Below are 15,693 nucleotides of genomic sequence, written 5' to 3' on the forward strand. Positions count from 1 at the left end.
TGTCATGGGTAAAAGGGGTGTGACAGTTACTGTAGGAGAAAGATTCATATTGTTTTCTGAATATTTTTAATATGATGTGAAATGGTTCATATTTATTGTCAAAAAGGTGAATATGTTTTTATCATTGCTTGATTTTCAGTGTATTGCAGCGACCACAGAAAACGTAGCGTGTGTGATTGGAAAACATCAGCTCTAGCTATACCAGTAAAAAGACTAATACATGTTTTTTCTGTCCCTCAGCTGATCTTCCAGGTGACCCCTTTGCACTGGTCCCAGTGGATTGTGGTCCTCAAGATTTCCATTCCTGTCATCCTCTTGGACGAGGCATTGAAATATGTCTCTAGGAACCATCTAGAAGGTATGTTGCTACAGTCTATGTGGAGCCATTTTTGTACTTTTTGATTAGGTTTGTCTGTCTACTGATGCTTTTTCCTGCTCTTTTTTCCTCTCTCTTGCTTTTCCAATTCAGCATAAATTCTTTTTATCTCACCTTCTATAAAAAGGTACAACCTCCAACCTCTTAGTACTTCCTGCTTCTCTCCAGTTGAACCTGAAAACTAAACATTTACTATGCTAGTTTTCTATGGATTCTAAACAATGTACTTTGTTCTTTCTCTTTCTTTTTTCCCTACCAGTTGATGAGGAGCAGAAATATCGGAGGAGATGGCAGCTGAACTAAGATCCCTCCCTCAACGCGCTCGCATAGTTAGACTCACACAGCTACCCTCTTCCCTTTAAGAGTTAGAAACCTTTCCTCCCCTCTGCCCTCGTTTCCCGCCCCTGCATGTCCAACAAACCACCACTAGAAATGAGCAGGGCTTGCAAGAAAGAGCATTTGTGTTTCTGCAAGCATGGCTTTGTACAAGTGTGAAAGTTGATGAGCACCAAGTGTGTTTGAGAGAGGAAAAAACAAAAACAAAAACAAAAAAAAAAAACAGGGGGGGGGGGGTGCTGAACTGTAATTGTTGCATAAGCGAGAAACAACTGCAGAAAAAAAACACCCCAGGCTTTTTAGAGATTTTTGCTCATTTGTTTTTTTTGACTCAACAGTACCAACATCGTGGTGCACAACTGGACTTTGGGGTGGAAAGGAGAGGGAGAATGAATGATAATATTAGGTGGGTGGGTGGAGGTTGGCTGGGTTTTTAATCCGCACAGAGACTGATAGAGAGAGATTGAGAGGTGAAACCTGCTGTGGAGGAGAAACTGATGGACACACTTGCATAAAAGAGAATCAGCGAGAAGGTGTGAAGAACCCGACCTCGTGGCAGCGTGTGCATAAGAGAGCCGTTGCATCCCTGATCTGAAGCTGCTGCCCATCCACACTACTGGGAATGAATTCCAACCAGTTCTGCAGAGGCACGCTCTCATCAGCAAAATGCAATTATTTCCCCAGCCACTTTGTCATATCCCTTTGTATTTCCTCTCAAAGAAATTCTCCTATTTCCTTTTGCCTGCCTTGCTCTCTCTCTCTTTTTCTCTCTCTTTCTTTCTCACGCTCTGTTTGAGGAGGCAGCTGTGGGCCCGGGGTTCATGGCGCTTATCAGGCTTGTGTACTTGGGGGAGTTGAAGGTGTGAATAGCTTTACGCTGCTTGGCCGCTTCCCTCGGCTCTTTAACTCGAGGAGCTGAGGTAGGCTCACACACTGGACAACATGAAAAAGACAATGCAATCCTTACCATGGCCAAGATCAATGGGTAAGTTAATAATCACCAATGCAAAGAAAAGTAGATCTGAACAAAAGATGTATTTTTCTTATCTAGAGATAATTCATTCAGCTTTTACTCACCCTGAAGCAGCAGTAAAGTGTGTGAGCATATAGCTTTACTTGAATAAATATGTCCACTTTGACTTGTCAGCCTTTAAAACACACATTATGTATTTCAAATAATTAACCTTGTGAATGTTTCATTCTCACTTGGCATATGAAGCACATAAAACATCCATGCCTTAAAAAAGCCCACTGCACCTCCACATACAAGATGTGGTCTAAATGAATGTGTCACTGCTAACCTTAAACCAGCTTTTGACCCACCACAGCCACTTCCACTGATATGTACTTTAATAGGATGAAATGTTTCATAGGAAACCCACCTTTTGCTTCCCGTGTGCTGCTTCCTCAGCTCCTCCCGCTCTCAGTGCTTTAGCGTTTCACTTGGGTAATGTTTTATAATGACTAAATAATAATGTATTTGACTGAATAAACCCCTGGGGTTTGGATGTGTCTTTTAAGTCTAATTTTTTGGGGGGGTTGTGTTGGGCCTTGGTGCTCTGTGGACTGGGTCAGCTGTGTTTCTGGTCTCTCATTGCTTCCATGTATTGCCAGGTAGGAGAATGCTCGTCGGGAAAAAGACCATGCAAAGGTGCTGGATCAAAAATGGGCGCTTATGAACTGTCAGCTGCTTCTTGATATCGAGAGCTTCAAGGCAAACAAAAAAAAAATCCCAAATGTCAGATGGTTTAATATTCCTAGATTTGACTGCTCCTTACTTTTCTTGACCTTACGTGATAGTAATTTGGATATTATAGGTAAATTCATAGTGACAGTTTATTCTTTATTTTTCACAAATTTCTAGTATTTTATAGGCCAAAGTTTAAATGTTATCAATCATTAGCTGTTTAAATATTGATATTAATCAAACCCGATTAAGGCAACTGTAAAATGATGAAATTCCCTCTTGTGTAAATGAAATTACTTGGGAAGCACTGACAGTGTGCACTTCATACTTCCTCGCTTTTTGCTTTCCAGACTGACCCGAAACAAGTAACTCATGCTTCAGTATTGGAAGGAAAATCCATCCTTAAACACATTAGCAACCAATTTACCGAACATACAGAGGGCAGTTATCTGCTTTGTTGCTTGGCAATTCTTTTTTTGCCCCCAGGGATAACCAGCCAAACTTGCATGGCACATTGGAGATTCAGATGATTTCAGTTTCTCGTGATCTCTGGGATTATTCTTGGTAGTGCACAAATGGAAAACAACTTAATACTTAAAGCAGACATAGGTGATGCATATTGAGGAAAAGTGTGCTATGAAGTTCATTTAGACAACACAACTATTAGGACAAATTTGACTCGAAGCTGGATTCTGTCTTATAAATACTGGCCTGATTAAAAACAAATAATATGTTTGGTGCTTTTTTTTCCACTTCACATTGTAAATGTCCAGACCAGTAGACCACCTGTCCCTCTCCCAGGTCTCCACAGTTCTTTAACATGCTGGCACTATAGTTCTGTATAGCCTTGTTATTGACTACTGAATCCTCAACTCTGTACAGACGATGAGAATATGATCGCATGGAACCTTGTTACTGTAATAATCTATACTGTCTCTAACATTTAATTTTTTTAATAACTTCATATTCAACAGCAACAGACAGACTTGTGAACACATCTTTTTTTTTAATTATTATTATTACTCCCATGAACTCATGATGTCCAAGGACTTTTTTTCTTTTGTGTGTGGGGGTGTTTGTGTTGAATACAAAGTTGTTCCTTCATCATTTCTGTTTGGTTTTCCAGTTGCAGGGGTTTTGTGTCTTTTACTATAAGGAAGACAATATGATGTTATCACGTTTAAGATAGACAACAGTACGGTTCACGTTAATTTCTGCCAGTGATGCAGCTCATTTCAGCAATTGCTGTCTGGTGTGAGAAATGTCCCAGAAGTTGTGAATGAACTATGTGTGGTTTACACTGAGCGATAAGCAGCAATGCATTATGGGTTTTGAAGTTGTATGACTGTACGTTGAAGGGCTTGGTGGAAATGCAGGCTCTAGAGACCCATGACAATCGTTAAGGGTCTGATGTTTGGGATCATGGTACTTAAAGCTCTCCATATACCCTTTTTTGTTTGTTTTGTTTTTTTTTTATTTTTTGTTTTTTTTGTTTAGTTTTTTTAAAGACCATCTTAACTAGCAGTGAAGGAGCTGTCAGGTTCAATTAGATTTGAGCAGTGGTTTCCTCTTTAACTGTCTCCAGAGCCTGAGTTCCTCCTCTGAGAAATAAAAATGGATTCTCTGTGTTGCCTTGTTAATATTAATTGTGGACACATAATTTTATAAACAACAGAGACGTGGAAATAAAGATTATTTATCTTGTTATTTATCCAACTTCTGTCTTTTTTTAATGTGCCACCAGAACTATTATATCTTATACAATTTCAAAAAGAGCATATACCAAAAATGTATTTTCTCATAATTCTTAATACTGTCATTAAAATCGCAAGAACTTCATTCACAACAGCAGAGCTCAAACCAGCAAAGATTAACCAAGTTTTTACCTTGTTAGCATCATAATTTAGAGCTCAGACAACTTGAATGTTCCACATAGAGAACTGGAGGAGCCAAACCTGCTGGGTCTTTAATTTCCTAACAGCTAATTTCCAAGTATTGTGATGAACTGATCGAACATGAAGCTGCAAGCTGCAGGTCAAGTTAGTACATGTTTTATGAAGAAGACAGTAGAAGTAATCTGAAATGTTATGTTCCTGTTTCAAACATGGAACATCTGATATGTTCTGTTCATGGTGGTGACAACTCGAACTGTTAGGCTTCATGGAGTTAAGCAACAACGGAGCTGGAGTCAGTTTATGTTAAGATGTTTTAGTGTCTCAATAAAAAATTTAAAACTAGAGGACACCAGTCTGAAGTCTTCCTTTTAAAGCGTAACAAAATTAACCCCAAAACAGATGGATTTTACACTTTGGTTATATTATATTACTTACCATTCTCATCCTACTGCTTGTATGCACCATTGTGTTAATCAGTTTCTTCTTCATGAGGATTGGTTTCTATTTTTAACATTTATTAATTAAATACCGCCTATTAGATCCAGTCATTGCATACTGTGGGAGTCTTTGTGGAACAGTCTCATGCTAAAAGGTGGGGATGTATTTGAATAGTAATAATTTCCTTAATAAGAAAAGCTGTAATAATACCCAAGCCAAAAAAAAAATCAAATGAAGACAGCAGATTACTGTGGACAAGAGGAACAAGGTGACAAACCACCAACTCTGGAGTCAGTGATTCACCCAGTCTTTCTCAGAAATGTTTGTCTTTGCTTTGGTGAACTGAACAAGACAGCATTTACCTTTTATATTACCAATAACACCATTTAAAAGGTCTGAATATAAGAACTCAAATGAATGTGTTAACATACATGCCTCTAGTACATAAATAAAAGCACGCCTCTCTTTGTCTATAGTCACAGTTTTTGATGTTTCTAAAAAGTTTGCCAGAAAACAAAAATGGGTGAATTTCATTGATTTTTCTAAGTCAGCATTTTTAGGAGAGATTTGTCCACTTAAGAGTGCCCAATGAATTGTGACAAAACCATGACTGTGTTCTGCTCCACATGAAGCCTAATCAATCATATTAATCAATAAAACAAAAAAACGGATGTGAAAAGAGCAAAACCATGTTGGCTTATTTTTGTAAAAATCTGAGACTGCATGAAATCACTGAACTGCAGTTATAATTTTAGCCCAACAGAGGGCGATATTACACCACATCTCTTGCTCGTGTTGTTCATGTAAAGATAGAGATTTTCAATGTAAATTTATATTTTATGTTTGTCATGTTTTTAAGCAGCTTAACTGTTTTCTGTACTGGAAACCCAGCTGTGTCACATAGTGGCAATACAAACAGTAGAGGATAAACCGTTAAAACCCATGATAAACAATCACAAGCACATTCTCTTGTCTATCAGTAACCACAAAGCTGTTAGTACAGTGCCAAGTTTGCTCAGGACTCACATGAGAGGCTGACACACAGTCACACCCCCTCCAGAAGAGGACATTTCTGGGAAGACGAAGAGATCCCAAAGGCTGCAGGGAGAGTAGAAGATATCTCTTATAAGGCTGTTATTTCCACACTGAGCCTTGCAGGGATGATAGATAGGGGAAGTCAGTGGGGACCCTGTCCAGACTAAAAGCATACAAACAAACAGCTCAAGGCCAGCAGCTGAGAAAACCTGACGCAAAGGGAAAGGCCACCCTTTCTGGGTTACTTCAGTTGGAGAAGACTGTGCTTTTGTGTTGCTAATTTAATGATATGAACAAAATGCTTGAGGGCAAGGTGTCATCTGACTGATCTTTAAAAATAAATCACATTTATTTGATCAACACTCTGGTCACTTTTGTTAAACTGTTGCTCATGCTGGTTTTGTTCTATGAACCAGCATGAAAGCGGAGTGTGATGAGGACTTTTCATCGCTTACTGGGTATTTTTCCCTCATTTTCTCTGATGAAAAGGACTAAAATGATTCATTTGGGTATGTCAATTAAATACGGACAAAATATGCATGAACTCAGTGGAGGTGAAATAACAGGACCCTTAGGGCCTCTTTAAAAAAACAAAATTCAAAGACTAGAAAGACATGGTTGACAAATGTCTGTAGAGAAGACTGAACTGACGTGTATTTACTGGGAATGTTTCCAACATTTTCTCTGTGGAAGGATTTTTATGTCCACCCTGTTCTCTCTGGATGAGTCACACAGTTCCTTGTTTTTCTTAGACTGATGGCAGCTAAATGCTTATGAGCTGTTTACCTTCAGAAATGAACAGAAAGGAAGGGGGGAAAATGAAGAAGCTTTAACACAAGAAGGAATGCAGATCTTTGATAATGATCTGGTAATGTAGCATGCCTACTTAGAACTTGTCTCCCATGTGGCTGGTCTCACAATGCTCAAACAAGGACGGGATTTAGCTCATTTTTGCCATGACTCATGTCAGGAAAAAGCCAAATCTGCTCAACGGGCGGGAGGCTTTCCAAGGACATGCATCTAAAAACTGCCTTGAGACACAAAAGGATGGAAAAGACTGAAAATTTGTGGGTGATTCTGCTGTAAGGGGAGACATTCTGCTCTTTATCCCATCACATCAGCCTAAGTTGTGCTGCGAGGTTGACGCTGTTGCCAAGGAAGCAAATGAACTTTCTATGAACTTCCAACATGTCTGCACCAGGGAAAGGAAGTGGTCTCAGAGGCCATGGTTTGTGTCAAACAGATTCTTCAGTGTTGCAGCAGAAAAGTGGTCTAATATACTGTACAGCGATTACAGCTGGGTAGCTAAATGCCAATGGGGGGTATTTATTGTATACTGGTCCCAAATTAACAAAAGCATTTGTGATTTTTTTTCTTTCTTTCTTTTTCTTTTTTTTTTTATTTTTTTTATTTTTAACAAAACCTTTTATTGAAGTTGGACTAAATTAACTATATGTACACTCACCAACTACTTTATTAGGTGCACCTATTTAATTCCTTGTTACATAAATAGATTATTAATCAGTGGCAGCAACTCACTGCATTTACGCAGTTGGTTCAAACTAAGCATCAAAATGTGGAAGAAAGGGGAATTTAGGGACTGGAATTTTTACACAACAATCTCTAGGTTTTACAGAGAATGGTGTGAAGAAGAGAAACTATCCAGTGAGCAGCTGTCTGGAGGAAAATGCCTTGTTCATAGGTAGGTAAACTGGACAGACTGGTTTATTTGAGGAGCAACAGCAACTCAAATTGGCTACATCCAAGGTATGTAGCATAGCATCTGACCACACAGCATGTCCAACCATGAAGCAGATGGGCTACAGCAGCAGACCATGCCAGGTAACCCTTCTGTCAGCTAAGAACAGGAAACTGGGGCTTCAATTCACACAGACTCACTAAAACTGGACCATAGAAGATGGAAAAATGTTGCCTGGTCTGATAAGTTTTCATTCAGCTACAACATTCAGAGTCAGAATTTCATGTAAACATAAAAGCATGGATCCATCCTGCCTTGTAGCAACAGTTAATTGGTTCAGGCCAGTAGTGTTGGTATAATGGTGTGAGGGATATTTTCTTGGCACATTTTGGCCTCCTTAGTATTAATTGAGCATAATTTAACCACCACAGTCTACCTGAGTATTGTAGTTGACCATATCCATCCCTTAATGACCACAGTGTAGCATCTCCTGATGCTACTTCCAGCAGGATAATGCAGCATGTCACAAAGCTTGTTGAAAACTCTCAGTGGAAGGCAGTTGTACCATTGGATATAATGGACAGAGACATGCATTTCAAAAGGATGCAAACCTTTTACTCCCTCAAATGTATTCCACTGCAGCTTAACTGTAGGAATTGCACTATATTATAACTGATGATCTAGTGAGAGAGAGAGAGATATTTGATCGTTAGAGGTGTCGGGAATGGAGGTGTTTTGAGAGGAAACCCTCATAAGAAGGTGCAGAGGTATGCTCCCAGAAAAGCATTCTGGTTGCATTTTGTAGCTCATTCCAACATTGTGGATCTGTATATTAGTCTGGACTGAACATGCCTTGTGCATCATGTTGCATGAAATGATTGACTGGATTGACCAGAAGTTCAGTCTTAAAGATGCTTAGCTGATGTTGACATCCCCTCGTTCATGTACGTAGATATTACAGAGAGAAAAGCCGAGATCTGTGATGACACTGCAAGTCATTTCAGGAACGACCGATGCCGCTGGGCTTTGTCTGTGACAGGACCGAGAGAAGTGGCCCTAGCACTGAGCCTTGGGGAGCCACCACTTTCTTGCTCAACAAAAAGACACACACACACACACAAATAGCCCATTAAACTATCTGTAAAGGTATTCAGTCATTTTACCAGAGAATCAAAACTTAAATATTAATTTGTAGTCATTATAACATGGTCACTTTGCTCTTGATGGTTACTCTGATAAGGATTTCTCACCATCTTCTTAACTAATGCAAAATGGTAGATTTCTACAGAGCTTAATAAAGTTGAAATTGCAGACCTGTTTGAATTTTTAACATAAGAAATGTAGTTTATCCTATTTATTGGGTAAAAAGAACACATTCAATTCCCCTTCATTGAGTTTCTTCTCTTTCGTATATGCTGGTGTTTATTCATCTAAATGAGACCGTAGACACAATGTGTGATAAAATTATTTGTTTTAATTCATAGAGCTGGGACCTGTGACTTCCAGCACTGCTTCACTGTTAGGATTCTTCTTTCACATTTGATGACCAACAATACAAATGGACCTTTAGAAATATTCTCTGAGAGTTCAGTTAATACACACTGCAGGTACAAGATTAGTAAGTTAGAACATTCATGTTCACAATGACGTGAGGGAAAATAACAAAATTTCCCCATGATATCAGCTCAATTAACATGAAATTAGAGTATTCAGATGGGAGATGGTGATTCTTGGAAGCAAAGGAGGATAATGTGTTTTAGATGTGAGGGGGCATTACTTATTCAGAGACAAAATCATGACAATGAAATCTTGCATATGTTCCTCTCTAATCTACACTGACATTGTGTAACTCATCTCCATGTGGATTTTTTAAACTGTGTAGACTGAAATCTGTCCAGAGTTATTATAGTGAACGGTTAACATGTTTTCTCTCAGTGATCCATAGCAGCTCACGTGTATCCAGGGTTGAGTAAACTAGTCCAGTAAGGTGATATATGTTCTTTATATCATAATCTATACCAAGGAAAGTAATATATATATATATATATATATACATATACATATATAGTGATTTTTGTTACATATTGCTTGATGGTGGTACCTGGTGGAGCTTTTTCTTGAGTGTTTATTGTCAGAAACTGTATTTATTTGAACTTTTATTCACAAATGACAAAACTTTGCCAGAGACCTAATAGCTCCTCCTTTTTAAAATTTAACAAAAACAAAATTAAATTTCTGAAGTCCCATTTCATTCAAAAAAATGCATGATACTCATCGTTTCACTGCTTCTAAGTCTCACCTTGCAGAATGATGAATGTACATCCATCTTCTATTTTAAAACTGAGTTGTAATTCACAAACTCACAGGTCCTTCATGGCTCAATATACAACCTAATCCAAAGCAGGACTTGTACTGAACTCTATAATTTTCCATGAAAGAATTCTTTAGCTCACAGTGAGAAAACTGTCTGGTTTCTCTCTAAATCCAGTTTCTTGTATGTGTTACTCTACTGGACTTGTGAGGGTTAAGCAGTAGAAGATCACCCTGTAATATTCCCTCCTCCATCTTTAGCCTCTAGTTTTCAGTATCAACCCCTGAACATCACACTGAGACATCTATACTTCCTCTAACATTTTTGCTTAATAAATGAACAAGTCATCAGTAACAGCAATAATTAAAAAAATAGCCTACATATCAAGATAGTTATCTGACTTTAAAGGAAAAGTATGTTTAATGAAGCTGACAGCAACAGTTGGGGATTTTCCTGCATAGCATAATTAGCAAATGATGGCTGTAACTTTCAAGATCCATCCCGCTCTGTCAGTGGTGTGTATACTGATTTAAGGAATTATTTGTGGTCACTGTTGGAAGCACTTGTGAAGCCAAAATGTTGGATTATGTGTTGCCTTCAAAAAGGTCAAAATGTAAGAACTATGGGTGGAAAAATGTAGGGCTGGAAATTGTGGTCTACAGCACAAAGGTGATGCTGTGATGATTGTGCACAACTGAGCATCCTGTTGTACAAAAAAACATTAGTATTTGTCTTCAAAAAAGACATGAGGTCACTTGAGACGCTATATTGTTAAGAAGTTAGATTCTTCACTGGTACATAGAAAAACACAGCATACCTGAGCATTTGAACTCCACTGTGAGGAGATCTGTTGTGCTGTCTGGGGTTATTTTGGTTGGATTATTGGCTCACTGCAATGCAGCAATGTTGTGTGTCTCTACTGTACAAAATATTCTAAGATCTCAAGGCTGCTTTTTGGCATACATGTTTGACAGTACTCTTCCTCACTGCCATCAAAACACTAAATTAGGGATATCCTTTTTTGTAAAAAAAAAAAAAAAGCTTTCCATCTTTCCATCAGAAAGACTTCTAGTTTCTTTTTTAATCTTGAAGTCAAGAAGCTCAGAGCTATGTAACTGGACATCTGTCCTCTGTGTGCACAGGAGCTAATTTATTGACTAAATACGTTCAATTCCCTCCAAATAGGAATAAATCAGTTTGTAAATATCTGGCTTTTGCCACCTGACCCAATAAGTCATGGACCAAAATAAGACAATTTTGCTGGTCACACAGTGCTAACAGTGAACTGGGTAACATTACATCGTTTGTACAACCTGCTGTCCACAGATGAGGTGTAGAATTGTTGTAGAAGTAGTTTTTAATCATTATAACACATTTTCACCCCACTTTTTTGGCACTACATTACAAACACTTTTGTCTTTTATTGTTAATACAGCATCACTCTGAAGTGGCTATATTTAGTATTTATTAGTTCAAATTAATTGAAATTGTATTCCTATAGTTTACAATCACTTTTTTGGTCAACACTGTAACTCCACATTTCCAAACAAGTGGCGAAAATGTTTGCTAACTTGTCCCCTACTGTTTGTTAATTTGGTTGGCTAATATATTCAAACACTTCTCAAAATATGTCAAAGTGTACCACCACCTCAGTAATATACTGATTATCACATTTGTTTACACTAACAGCAAAACAAATTTCCCTTAAAAAGTTTCTCTTTGGTTTAATTCTACTTTGTCCTGTAAAGTAAAATTGGAGGCAGTGTGTTAAGCTAGCTTGTGTATTAGACTTTCAGGGATTACATCTAGTGTGAAGTTGTGCCATTTGTTTACTTTAAGTCTGTTATCTCCATTCCAAGTATTTAAATGTTACGTTTACGTTAACATTACGATTACACAATTTTAGTCATTTTAGCATTTGATAATCTAATTCAAATTATAGTAAAACTAACCCTTAGCAAAAAGTTGTGTACTTGAAGTTTAATTCATCAAATATACTTGAGTATTTGAATAACAAGTATACTACAGACCATGTACTTGTAATCTACTAGAAAGTATACTAACTTAATACTTCTTTGTACTAAATTGGAACATTTTAAGTTTATAAAAGTATACTTTAAATGTGTGTTATAAGGTCATTTTAAGTTTACAAAAGTACACTTCCAAGTATACAAATACACTTATCTATATAGTTTTAGTTTACTAGGTAAATACTTGTGGTCCACATTTTACTTTATTGAAGTATACATTTATGAACTTAGAATTCCTAAAACTAAACTTTTAAGAACATAAAGATAATGTGGTTAAGTACACATACTAAATACTGTAAACATTTAAACTCTAGCAGTACATGATCTTGAGCATGTGAGTTTATAACAGGGTACTACTTCAAAGCAAACGTGTGTAGCGAAAAACATTTTTATCCTGCTAAAAAATAATGTAAGCACGAGTCAGTGACTTGACCTTATTCTGTACTTGGATCAAGATATACTAAGTATTAGTTCTTTGTGGCAAAAAGAAGTAAAAAGTATACTTAAGTACAAGTATAAGCTTTAGTATGAAAGTTGTAGTAATAATGTACTTAGTCTCAGACTTTTCTTTTTACTTTTCAGTATAAGCTAAGTATACTTCACTATTCTGTTCTTAAGTATATAAAATATAGTACATAAAAAGTAAACTTTCAGTATACTGTCTCAGTTTTAGTATAAAATAAGTATACTCGCAGTACACTTGAATAAACTATTTTTACTTAGAGAATGATGAAGTGTTCAGTACCAGCAGGTGAATAAAGATATTCAGTTGTTGGAAAAACCATTAATGACCATAAAGCTACTTAATTGGTCGCAACATGTTTATCTGGTTCCAGCTGAGGGTCAGTAACTACTCTGTTACCCTGTGACAGGTTTGCTTATGTAAATAGACTTTCACTGGAATTTGTCATTTGGAAAATGACACAAAATGTCTCCAGTAGAGGCGCTAGTTGCACTAAATGCGCTGTTCAGTCTAATGGAGGCGCAACAAAAGATTCCACATGTGGCACGTGCGGTTTTAAAGCCTATTATCAAATTCAGGGCACGTGTAAATCTTCCGTGAAGAAACCGCGTTGAGTCATTCATTCACCGTGATCATTACCCCTCGCGGTAATCAAGGGACGGCGTATTTGCAGCGCAAACTAGGCGGGTTTTAGGACCCGTGGCTTAATTCCTTCTCGAATAATAAAAGTTATTGGGATCCGTGCGCTGTCGACGTGCGACAAGGCAGTCAGAGTGTGTCAAAGTGTTTGTGGCCATCCCTCTCGCCGCTGCCGTGGGCATATTGCGGTGGTTGCCACAGCCGCCAGCTGCTGGTCTGAGTGTGCGTTCACTCCGCAGCTTCACAAACACACAGGGCGAGTGTAAACTGCTCTGTCCATGTTTTCCGGAAGCGAGGGTGTGAAACATGGGACATATCTCAGGTCAGCAGCTGATCCTGCCACACACCTAACACAGGAGCCCGTGTGCCCGCCCGTCTGCTGCGCTGTGCGGCCGAACAATCCTCCGTGTAGAGAGTAAAATTAAACAGGCACCGCGCATCCAGACGGGACATCCCTCCGGATCCTCTTGAGCGGAAAGCTTAAAGGGGCTTGAGTACCAGAGCCCATTTGGGTAAGTGAAACTTTTAAGATCATCTTATTCTTGGAGCATTTGTGTTCAGTGTTTTTGTAGGGAAGTAAAGACGAACGTGCCCTTGTGCAATGCAGATGAATCTCACCGCATGTGTCCCTGACCGTGTTTTATTGATATTTTGTGAAATGCTTGCGGGTACATAAGGAGGTTGGATGCTCTGTGGGTTGTTGTGCTGTTGTGCTCCACTGTGCACCGTGGAGCTGGAGGATGCACGGAAACGGAGAAGGCTTGATGTGCCACTCATCTGTGTCATGCACCTGCTGTGAAGTAATAATGCTTCATCCCCATTACAAGACATTTTAAACAATCCAACTGTTGTGCTTGGGAAATTCTGTTTAAACCTGGCCTCTGATCATTTCTCTAGTCACACCAGTCCCCCCCCCCCCTTTTTTTTTAATCTATCGGGATGTGAACAACAAATTAAGATGCCTGTCAAAAAGCAGGCCTAATGAACATATCTAGCGGCCTCTAGACAGCAATTCTGTAGTGTGCCCTTATTGTAATAAAGTCTGTTTTGAGAGTTGATCTCATTCAGCTTGGAGCCACTGGTTCTACTTAAAAACCCAAAAAATAACATTTCTTTCATTGCTCTGAAACAAGACATGCACAAGCTTTTTGTCCAGGGGTGTTTCTTTTAATCTTTTTTAGAGGTTTTTGAATCCTTTAATTCTCCTTTATTATTCCCTGTTCCTTTTCACATAACATGAAGTATGGTTTCAAAATTAAATGTCATGCAACACATTATTGAAATGCCTACTGTTCCCCCTCAGAGCCACCAAGCCACAGATTGTGGTTTTGTGTTTGCTAAACATGGAGAAAAACAGGTTGGCAGTATGATGGTTTCAATACCCTCGGGTCAATATGTAAAATGAGTTCAGCTGAATTGGCCGGAGGCTGTGTGGCAACAGCGCTGATGCATTTGTAAGTGTTGCAGCTGAGCTGCTCAACTTCCCTCTTTTAGGCACATTAAATGTTTTGCTAGCAGCTTTATGGGCATTAAATGCCAGAAATGGGGCTGAGAGACATGGCACGACAGGGTTTGTGTGAGGACTAATCAGAAGATTAAATGGGGTTTTTTCCCAATCCGTACAAACCAGCAGCAAGGTGCTGGCTTTCATTTTGTCCTTCTGAGCATGTGCACAATTGCTGAAATCTTGCTGCAAAATTGTGGTTTTGCCAGTTCAGTGCATAGGAGAAAAAAAATAGATGCACACAGGGACGCTACACTGCCAAAAACTGCTTATGGTATTGATTTCCTTTCTTTCCCTTTTCTTCTTTTTTAGCTGAATCTGCTGATGATCTTGACCCTACTCTTAATTTGGCCTTTGGCAACCATTACAGAGCCATGGCTCGTATAGTAAAAAAAAAAAAAAAAAAAAAAAAGAAAAGAAAAGAAATAGGACATGTCAACAGCTTGTTGGTCTTTCAGCCCCTCTGGGAAATCACTTGCACAAGGCTGAAGGGGAGAAAGAAATTGAAACTGTCTGTGTGTGTGCTTCCTGTGTGTGTGTGTGTGTGTGTGTATATAATGCTCTAAGTACATTAGTTGTCTTAATAGACGTCCCAAACACTTTTACATGCAGGCCTAACGAACGCCCAATCGTATCATGTCAAGTATGGGTCTGCTCAAGCCTGAGAGCATAAACAGGCTGTGGCCAGAGCTCACCCCATGCTGGTGCATCCCTGCAGCTTGTCTTTCATTTTTAGTTATCATGCCAATTGATTGTGATGGCTGCATGTCTTTAGAGCTACATGCAATTAATATAAATAGCCTCCCTTTGATACTAAAAGACATTGTTCAGTGTGAGATAACCTGATGCAGAAGATGGTGAAGTGCACAGAGATGTGTAGTTCGATATCTGTGTGTGTGTGTGTGTGTGTGTGAGAGAGAGAGAGAGAGAGAAAGAGAGAGCGTGAGGGACGCCCCTAAGATGGATTTACATGCATTCAGATCAAACTGGATAAAAATGGCAGTCTGTGGCTGACCTTGTCTCAACATAGTGAGGCATTAGTGGGATTTTAGGGATTGTATATCCAAAGAATTAAGTTCAGTTTTACTTGCATTTATTTTTACTACATCAGCCTTAAAGAGCTGTTTTGAATAAGTAATTGGTAGAAGAGGAGTAAACACTTTCACAAAGTACTTTCCTTCACAGATGGAAAACAACCTGTAATCTACAACCAAGTCTTTTATTTATTCTTTTTTTTTCTTCTCTGGAGTTTCAAAGCTTAGGCTTGGTGCTTCCACAGC

General features: G+C 38.6%; 2 protein-coding genes across 4 annotated transcripts in view; both read left to right on the forward strand.

The window, feature by feature from the left end:
• The window catches only part of atp2a3 (ATPase sarcoplasmic/endoplasmic reticulum Ca2+ transporting 3), a 42,767-nt gene extending 38,661 nt beyond the window's left edge, over positions 1–4,106 (forward strand). The window contains exons 20-22 of one of the 2 annotated variants that reach the window (XM_042008270.1): positions 241–358; positions 470–503; positions 636–4,106. In XM_042008270.1, coding sequence (XP_041864204.1) covers positions 241–358; positions 470–474 — 123 coding nt within the window. In that variant the 3' untranslated portion in view covers positions 475–503; positions 636–4,106. The remainder of the gene's footprint in view (positions 1–240; positions 359–469; positions 504–635) is intronic. The other variant, XM_042008269.1, reaches the window with a different exon arrangement.
• Positions 4,107–13,049: 8,943 nt separating this feature from the next.
• camkk1a (calcium/calmodulin-dependent protein kinase kinase 1, alpha a) overlaps positions 13,050–15,693 on the forward strand; it is a 59,309-nt gene continuing 56,665 nt past the window's right edge. For both annotated transcript variants that reach the window (XM_042008720.1, XM_042008721.1), the window contains exon 1: positions 13,050–13,421. The gene's annotated coding sequence lies outside the window, so the exon portion shown is untranslated. The remainder of the gene's footprint in view (positions 13,422–15,693) is intronic.

The sequence above is a fragment of the Melanotaenia boesemani genome, chromosome 15 (assembly GCF_017639745.1).
Source record: "Melanotaenia boesemani isolate fMelBoe1 chromosome 15, fMelBoe1.pri, whole genome shotgun sequence".
In the NCBI taxonomy this organism is placed as follows: Eukaryota; Metazoa; Chordata; class Actinopteri; order Atheriniformes; family Melanotaeniidae; genus Melanotaenia; species Melanotaenia boesemani.